The sequence below is a fragment of the Tursiops truncatus genome, chromosome 8 (assembly GCF_011762595.2).
Source record: "Tursiops truncatus isolate mTurTru1 chromosome 8, mTurTru1.mat.Y, whole genome shotgun sequence".
Lineage (NCBI taxonomy): Eukaryota > Metazoa > Chordata > Mammalia > Artiodactyla > Delphinidae > Tursiops > Tursiops truncatus.
In genome coordinates this window covers 96,876,113-96,885,827 of record NC_047041.1, presented here as the reverse complement: position 1 = coordinate 96,885,827, position 9,715 = coordinate 96,876,113, and the positions used below count along the sequence as shown (strand labels likewise).

The 9,715-nt window shown below is 45.7% G+C and overlaps 1 protein-coding gene across 1 annotated transcript; it reads right to left on the bottom strand.

Moving 5' to 3' along the window:
* Window positions 1-1,341: 1,341 nt before the first annotated feature.
* OR6Q1 (olfactory receptor family 6 subfamily Q member 1) lies at window positions 1,342-5,161 on the bottom strand. Its single transcript, XM_073807940.1, has one exon. It carries the CDS (start codon window positions 5,089-5,091, stop codon window positions 4,138-4,140), a length of 954 nt encoding a protein of 317 aa, XP_073664041.1. The 5' UTR covers window positions 5,092-5,161; the 3' UTR covers window positions 1,342-4,137.
* Window positions 5,162-9,715: the final 4,554 nt, after the last annotated feature.

Here is a 9,715-nt window from a genome sequence, read left to right as displayed (position 1 = left end):
CAGAGTTTTTACCATTTTATGTAATTTACCTCAAAATACAGATTTCTTCTTCAAGAAGCTTAAAATCGTAAGCTTTGCTGATGTTTCCCACAGTTATTCTTAGAATAGTTCTCAAAATCCAGAAAATATCCCCTGTGTTTGAATTTGAATTCTTTCTGCTACCGTAAATGAGAACTACGTAACCCAGAGTGATGGTTAATTTTATGTGTCAGTTGGCTGGGATAAGGAATGTTTCTGAAAGAATACAGTTGAATAAGTAGACTGAGTAAAGAAGACGGCCCTCACCAACACAGGTGGGCATTACCCAATCCACTGAGGGCCTGAATTGAACAATAAGTCAAAATGAGGTCAAATCTGCTCTTTGCTTGAGCTGGGACATTCATCTCCTCCTGCCCTTGGACATTAGCACTCCTGGTTCTGAGACCTTCAGGCTCGTACTGAATGACACCACAGGTTTTCTTGGTTCTCCAGCTTTGCAGTTGCCAAACCATGGGACTTCTTGGACCCCATAATCAATCACATCGATCAATTCCTATAAATCTCTTCAATATATACACACACACACACACATATATATATATATATATATATATATATATATATATATATATATATATAGCTATAGATATCCTATTGGCTTTGTTTCTCTGGAAGACTCTAATACACCCAGTATATTTTGCTTTTTTCCCCATCATGCAGAAACCTAAAAGTCAAATTCATTTTGTGTCAAATCTACTCAGGTCAGGTGCCTGAAAGTAACTACTGCTTCTGTCTTATTCAGATGAATTCTTATATTTGATCCTGAAAGATTATCATCTTTACACTGTTTTTGCATCTTGCCCTCATCCAAAAGAATATAAAGCACATCACTGATATAATATTCAATAAATGAAATGGGGCTTCCCTGGTGGTGCAGTGGTTAAGAATCCGTCTGCCAATGCAGGGAACGTGGGTTCGAGCCCCGGTCCGGGAAGTTCCCACATGCTGCGGAGCAACTAAGCCCGTGTGCCACAACTACTGAGCCTGTGCTCTAGAGCCCGCGAGCCACAACTACTGAAGGCCGTGCGCCTAGAGCCCGTGCTCTGCAACAAGAGAAGCCACCGCAGTGAGAAGCCTGCGCACCGCAATGAAGAGCAGCCCCCGCTCAACGCAACTAGAGAAAGCCCGCAGGTAGCAACCAAGACCCAACACAGCCAAAAATAAATTTAAAATAAAAAATGAAATGGTTTTCAAAACATGTAATTTGTGCTCTCTCTGTTAACTAATAAAACTGCGACAGCGGCAGGCACGTGACCCACGCTGCACCAATCAGACGTGCTCCTGTGAGACAGCGGAAGGGAGTCGAGTGAATACTCGAGCCTGCAGGAGCGGCCCGGAAACATCCGTATCAGAACCAGCACGAGCCAAGAGGGAGATGGGAAACTGCAAAGCCCGCTTCCACTGTCTGGCCAAGCAGTTTCACCACCTGTACCAGGAGAAGCTGGAAGTTTTCCATGCACTGGTGTAGGGGGCTGCTGGCTGGACAGTTCCCCAAGACAGCCTGGCACTGCTGGGAACCTGACTGCGGACTCCGTCTCCTCGGAAGATGGGAGAAGTTGGAGTTGCCTGGGCACTTTATTTTAAAAAAAATGCAACAGTGAAGATACTGGGTTGGGGCGGGGGAAGGTAGAGACTGGGGCTGTGGGCACCATTATGCCCTCTCATTACTGGCCCCTTAAGAAACACCATTACAGTAATTCTGTCCTTCCTCTACCTTATCCCAAGCTCAGCATTTTCCTCTTCCACATATTGTACTTTCTAAAATCCACACTCGAAGGATGATCGTTAATGTCTTTAGGAATGCAACTATCTCCATACAGGGAACTGAATTATAACTGTCTTTTTAAGCCTTACTTCAAGTGAGCTGACATTGCCGTGAGATCTTCCTAATCAATTTTCAAAGCACCATCTGGCATAGCAGGAAGCTTGGTCTATATTTCAAATAAAAGAACGTAGATACAAAGAAGATAAGTACATGGGTCACATGAAGAATCAGCTGTGATTCTAGGGACTTTGTGGTGGAAACCGCCGGTTGTCTACCAAAATTTGTTCGTCCCTTTTTCCACAATAATCAAATTTTGGCAGGTGTTTGTCTGCCTAGCTATGGACTCTTGTTGGGAGGCAGAGATCTTGAATAATAACCTCCGAACTGAGAAGGAACTTTGAGACCAAAAAAGGAACCAGGGAACTCCATAAAGGGCAATTATAAAATGTATTGCTGGTAACTTACATACAGTCAGGATCGGGTGGATGATGACCCAGAGGCGTTCGCAGCTACAGCGCACATCACCAAAAGGGGTACAGGGGTACATTGAAAGCGGCCAAAGCTAAAAATAGAATTCGACTACTAGGGAGAAGCACGTCTGCACCACCAGGAACAGGAGTTTCCCCTACATTTCCATGGCCGTTAACCATCTGCGTCAGCAAAAGGCATTCTTTTAGTTTTCATATCAGATGAAGGCAAGGGTAAATGTTAACAGGGAACTTAGCTGGCTTGGGTGCATTCCTTGTGAGTGGGCCAAAGCTCAGTCACACAGAGATGGGGGCGGGGTAGGACTGCAGGCCCAAGAGGGAGCTGACGAAATGGAGTCAGTGTGGTTCACACAATTCTTTTTACCCTCCTTGCAATTAGATGTGACCTGTGGCTAACTTCTCACCAGTAAAGGTGAGTAGAAATGATGATGGCTCTATCTAGTGAAGAAACTTTAAAATACAGGCTGTGTCTTCTCCATGCTCTACGCTCACTCTTCTTGTCCGCTGGGACCCTATGTTCATGATGGAAGTAATAAGAAGGCCCCAGATTGGGGGCTGGCAAATGGTCTCTGTCACAACGACTCATGTCTGTCACTGCAGCATACAAGAAGCCATAGACAATATGTATGGTGTGACGGTGTTCTAGTAAATCTTGATTTACAGACACTGACATTTTTAATTTTATAAAATGTTTCTGTGCCATGAAATATTATTCTACGTTTGATTTGTTTTCAACTATTTAAAGACTATTCTTAGCTCACAGGTTGTTATTAATAAGTGCTGAGCTGGATTTGGCCCAGAGGCCTTAGTTTGCCAACATCCAAGCGGATGCTGACCCTAAAGATGGAAGGAAACAGAAACTGAGTTTACAGTTACAGAAACTGTTACAGTTACAGGTACAGTTTAGAAAATAAACTTATGGTTACCAGGGGTAAGGGGGGAGGGGTAAATTGGAAGATTGGGATCGACATACACACACTACTATATATAAAATAGATAACAAATAGGACCTACCATATAGCACAGGGAACTCTACTCAATACTCTGTAATGGCCTATATGGGAAGAGAATCTAAAAAAGAGTAGAGGGCTTCCCTGGTGGCACAGTGATAAAGAATCTGCCTGCCACTGCAGGTGACACGGGTTTGAGCCCTGGTCCAGGAAGATCCCACATGCTGTGGGGCAACTAAGCCCATGTGCCACAACTACAGAAGCCCGTGCCTAGAGCCCGTGCTCTGCAACAAGAGAAGCAACAAGAGGAGCATGCGCAACACAACGAAGAGTAGCCCCCGCTCGCCACAACTAGAGAAAGCCCGCACACGGCAAAAAAGACCCAAAGCAGCCAAAAATAAATAAATAAAATTTTAAAATAAAAAATAGTGGATATATGTATATGTATAACAGATTCACTATGATGTACTCCTGAAAGTAACACAGCTTTGTAAATCAACTATACCCCAATACATTTTTTTTTAATAAAAATGAAAATAATTGGATAGCTAAAAAAGAAGGAAAGAAAGCGGAGAAGTGATGGCAAAGAGGAAGAGAAGCATGTGGTGGTAACTGGAGACAGGGAGCTTCCAGAAAAAAAAAGATGCAAGGAACCTGGATCCTTGAATGCCTGTTGAGTACATCCACCAACCTGGATCACTCACCTTGGACTCTTCAGGAAAGAGAAAGTATCCTTCATTCTTTAAGCTACATTATAGTTATAGCAGACTAGCGTTTTACTTGAACTAATACATAGTCCATAACTCCTGACTCCTAGGCCTCTGTTCCATTCCAGAGTCCTCACCACCCTCCTTCTAAAAAGCCAAGGCAAGGACACTGGATCCCCACCTCCCCCTCACTGACCTTTCCAAGACCTGAAGGAAAAGGCTCTGCCCAGAGCTCCCTTCACCTCTTTGTTTCGAAGACTGTAGATGAGAGGGTTGAGCATTGGAGTGACGATGGAGTAGAAGACAGAAACCACCTTGTTGAAGTTGATGGAAGGGGCCACTTTGGTCCGGACATACATGAAGAAGAGAGTGTCATAGAAGAGGCTCACCACAGTCAGGTGGGCTGCACAGGAGGAGAAGGCCTTCCGGCACTTGGCAGCCAAGCGGATATGCAGCAGCGTCCAGACAATGTTGCCATAGGACACAGCGATGACTGTGGAGGAGGTCAGGAGCACAGCCAGAGAGACCAGGAAGTCTGTGGTCTCCTTCAGGGTGACGTCTGAGCAGGACAAGGCTAGCAGGGGTGAAGCATCATAGAAGAAGTGATCAATGACATTGGGGCCACAAAATGTCAGTCGGGACATGAGGTAGATGGGCAAAATGGGGGTGAGGAAGCCAACCAGCCAACAAGCAGCTGACAGACGGATGCAGCTGCCCCAGGACACCAAGGCCCCATATCGGAGAGGCATACAAATGGCCACGTAGCGGTCATAGGCCACGGCGGCCAGTAGGAAACACTCCGTTGCCCCAAGGAAGGTAAAGATGAAGAACTGGGACAGACATCCGGCATAGGAGATATTCTTGCCCCCGTGTCCCCCAATAAAACCAGCCAGCATCTTGGGCACTGTGACTGCAGTGTACCAGATTTCAAGGCAGGACAAGTGTGTCAGGAAGACATACATCGGTCTACGTAGCTGGTGGTCCAAACCCACAACCAGGATGATGGCCAAATTCTCCTCCAAGGTGAACAGGTACATAGTGAAGAAGAGAGTAAAGAAGAGGAGGTGCATTTCATGCACCTCAGCAAAGCCCACCATAACAAACTCTGTTATGTGGGTCCAGTTTTGGTCACAGGGCTGCATATGTGAGTAGTCTTAGCCTCACAGATAATGACAACTCAAGGAGAACCTATGAGATGCTGGACTGAAGTATCTTTCACTTCAGGAGAGGAAAATAAAGTCAAGACGCTATCCTTAACTCTCAAAAAAATGTATAGTCCATGAGGGGCACGAGAAAACAGACGATTAAAGTACAAGATGGAAAGTGCTAGATAGAAATAAGACAGGATATTAATGGGAGGCAGTAGAGGGGAAGCTCAACCAGTCCTGAGGAATCAGGGAAATCTTCCCGGAGGAAGAGCTGTCTAAATTGGAACCTGAAAAATAAGTATAAGTTAGTGATATAAAAGATAGAGAAATAGAGAGCACATAACAAGTATAAAATCTCAGACATCAGAGAGAACATCATGTATTTTGGAAACCTCAAGTACCATGAAGGTTAAGAGCTTGGCTTCCTGATCAAACATTCCTGGCTCCAAATACAAAAGAAACTAACTAACAGAGTTGTTGGGAAATTTTTAATTAGATAATCCCTCTAAAGTATTTATCATGATTGGGTTAATAAATACTAGGGAATAATACCCTCCAAGTCCATTCATGTTGTGGCAAATGGCAAATTTTCATTCTTTTTTATGGCTGAGGAGTATTCCATTGTGTGTGTGTGTGTGTGTGTGTGTGTACATCTTCCTTATCATTCACCTGTTGATGGACGCTTAGGGCATTATGCTTAGTGAAATAAGTCAGACAGAGAAAGACAAATGCTCTATGATATGACTTATATGAGGAATCTAAAAATAAAACAAATGAATGAGTATAACAAAACAGAAACAGACTCACTGATATAGAGATCAAACTAGTGGTTACCAATGGGGAGAGAGAAGTAGGGAGGGACACCTTAGGGGTAGGGGATTAAGAGGTATAAACTACTACGTATAAAATAAATAAGCTACAAGGATATATTGTACAGCACAGGGAATATGGCCAAGATTTTATAATAACTATAAATGGAGTATAACCTTTATATTGTGAGTCGCTATGTTGTCCACTCAAAACTTACATAATACTGTACATCAACTGCACCTCAATAAAAATGCATGCATGCATACACACGTACATACATACTAGAGGACATTTTTAGGTGTTGACTTCTCCTGGAATAGATCATAGAGGGGAAGCGACTTTCACTGAGCTTGAGGAACAGTCCAGGCCAACATCATGAAGAGCTAGTAACCAAGTTAATGAAGGTCAAAGCTGAGTGTCAGGGCTTCCCTGGTGGCGCAGTCGTTGGGAGTCTGCCTGCCGATGCAGGGAACATGGGTTTGTGCCCCAGTCCGGGAAGATCCCACATGCCCCGGAGCGGCTGGGCCCGTGAGCCATGGCCGCTGAGCCTGCGTGTCCGGAGCCTGTGCTCCGCAATGGGAGAGGCCACAACAGTGAGAGGCTGGCATACCACCGAAAGAAAATAAAACAAAACAAAACAAAAAATTAATAATAATTCCATCTTGTAAAACAGATAATAAAAACGGGGTCCAAAAAGATGAACTCTTATCTAATTTTAAGAGTAAGTGAACACACCATTGTAAAGCAATTATACTCCAATAAAGGTGTTAAAAAAAAAGAGAGTAAGAGAATATAATGTCCCCATTACTGTGGTCATTTTTAAATTCTTTGACACTCTTCCCATTAAAAAGTGGGGCCAATGGCCACTCCCCTTGAATCTGAGCTTTGTGGCTGCTTGACGACATAAGAAGACAGAAGTGGTGCTGTGCCGGTTTCCAGGCCTTAAGAAACTGATTCCTCTCCCTGCTTCTTGGAACCCAGCCACCATGGTGTGAGGAAGCCCAAGCAGCCTGCAGAAAGGCCCAGATGGAGAGGAATTAAGGTCCCTGGTCCTCAGCCCTGGCTGATCTCCCACTGACAGCCAGCACCAACATGCCAGCCAGGTGAATGAGTCATCTGAAGAATCGACCCTCCAGCCCTGGTCAAGCTGACCCCGCTGACACCAGTCTTCCCTGCTGGGCCTTCCCCAAATTGCAGATTTGTGAACTAAATAGCTGATTGTCATTTCTGTAAGCCACTAAGCTTTGGAGTGGTTTGTTAAACAGCAGTAGATAACTGAAACCATTACATACTTGTTCTGTAACCTTGGACAAATTATTGAATGTCTCTGACCCTTTGGAGGAAAACAAATCGTGTTTTGCCTCTGGTCACACAAATGCCTGAACTGGAATTTGAATCCAGGTTTGCCAAGGTCTAAAACCCTTGCTCTTTCCCCTAAAAATAATTCAACAGGTTCCCTCAGGTGTCAACATTTCATGATTTGCTGGCAGTGAAAGCACGTAGAGATACAAAATCAGAAATAAACAAGGTCAGAGTCTTCAGATTCCTGCAGGTATCTTCACCACACCTAAATCCAGGCTCCAACATCCCCATAGTGGGGGTCTATAAACACTGGTTTCCTGAACAAATAATTGCACTGCAGCCCCAGATGCTTCACGCTTCTGTTGGCTCCAGGAAATTTCAGAGCACAGTTCCTGCACGTTTCTCCCCTTTGCAATTTGGCTTATCGTGTAGCATCTTAGGAACAGTGCTCACCCTTTCCAGATACCCTTCCTCACTGCGCACAGATGCTGTAGAAACCTGCCTTACAGGTTTCACGGTAAAGCTTTTGGAAATGTTCATTCTTTTTCATAGTCATTAAAAGCACAAGATTTAGAGTCAAACAGATCTGAAATCAAGCCCTGGACCTGCAATTCACTAGCTTGGTTGCCTCATCCATTAGTTGTTAGTATTGTTGCTAAATCTTACCTGGCCTTCCAGCTGTGACTCAAGTTCGATAGTCTCATCTTCAGTAGGAAGACTTTTCCTTCCCTTATTCCTCCAAACTTGTATGCAGGTGAGACCAAAATACGCACAGGGCACCCGCTCTGTGCCAGGCGCCATAGCAGAGGTACCAGAGGGGCAACCTGGCACAGAGCAGGTGCCCGAGCATCTACCACAGGGCCTGGGACAGGTGTTACCTTATGATACTTTCAGTTCTCTGATCCATAACTTAGAGATAGGATGCCAGAACCTGAGGGGGTTTGTATCAAATCCAGATGTTACCTTGAAAGAACGGCTTTTATTACTCAACTGCTGGACGAGGGGTAAAGAAGTAGGATATTTTGAACACACACACACCGCAAAGACCGCACCCCCCCCCCCCCCCAGTGTGGAGCGCTGTTACGAGGCAGCCGGGCCAGGGGCTCGTTCCCAGCCTCTTGCCTCCAGCCCGGGATGCATCTCACTTGTGGGCTGGGATTTTTAAGAAGCAGGTGAGCTTTCCCACTATCTTCAGGCTCTCTCCCTCTCTAGTCACAGACTAAATTCAGAATATTTGGAGACTTCAGTGGACGGCAGAACCACACCATCAAAAGAGCCTAGATCCCTAAGGAAAACCAGTCATGCCTCCGAGATCAGGGGCCATCAAACCTCTTCTGTAAAGAGCCGGATAGTAAATGGGAGAGATGGGATTCAAACCCCAGCGCATCTGACCTAGATATCTGTGCTTCCCACGCACACACACTGTGCCACTTCCCTCTGTTATTTCATGTCACCAAATGGCAAACCTGCAACCCTGGCTGCCAGCCCTGCCTGTGAGGTTCATTTCTCTGCAGCTCGGGGCCCCGCTGGACTGGAGAAGTCCCCCGGCGGGCTCTGGCGACCTGCAGGGGCACAGCGACACTCCCAGGCCTGTTAACCACATTGGCTTCCTCTCCGAGATTAAGAGAACATTATCAACCAAGTGTCAAGTAGGAAGGCCACGGTGGGGTTGTGGGGAGAGGATAGGGTCATATGGGACAATCACTGAATGAGGAGAGGAAGCCACCCAGGAACCTGGCCTAGTTTAGTGTCCTCAAAGGATGGTGTTCCCTTGGCTAAGACTTTCCCTAACAAATGTGGAAAACAGTTTGAGGCCCATGCAGGGAAATTAAAATCGGGTTCCTGCAGCTATTTGCTGGTGCAGCTATGTGATAAGCCTGGTGGGAGAGGCTAGATTTCTCCCTGTTTCAGTTCTCTCTACCCAGCCTCTGGGAGACTTGTCCTCAAAGGTGAAAGGCGTTGGAAAATGAACATGCTCAGACCCAGACAATGATTTCAGAACCCAACCACCAAACCAAGGTGAGCAGACGATGGTGGCGCGGGACCACAAGGCAGGCAGAAGGGGCTACAGGAGGCGTAGGAGCTGAAGCCCGGGGTCCTGCTCTCTGCCTCCTCTCTGCTCTTACTTCCTGCATCATGACAGCAATAGTTACTCCCACTTTCAGGCACACAGACAACCCCCCGAGTTCACAGCACCATCTCTAAAATCACAGGAGCTGAGCTTGACCCTGGCTCCATCAGGTACCAGCTGTATTTTAGGAAAGGTTCTTAATCTCGCTGAGCCTCATTTTTTTTCATCTTCAAATGGAGGGCGTAATATGTACATTTGCAGGGCTGGTCTAAAAATGGAAGGTCAAAGCATTAAGCGACAATTCAGGGCCTTTGCTCTTATTGTTCCTTCTGCCTTTCTGGGTGACTTCCTCCTGTACTTCCTTCAATTCTCCCTCACGTAGAGACCCTTTCTGACCACCTCTCTGAAAATACAACTCCCGTCACTCTCTGACCC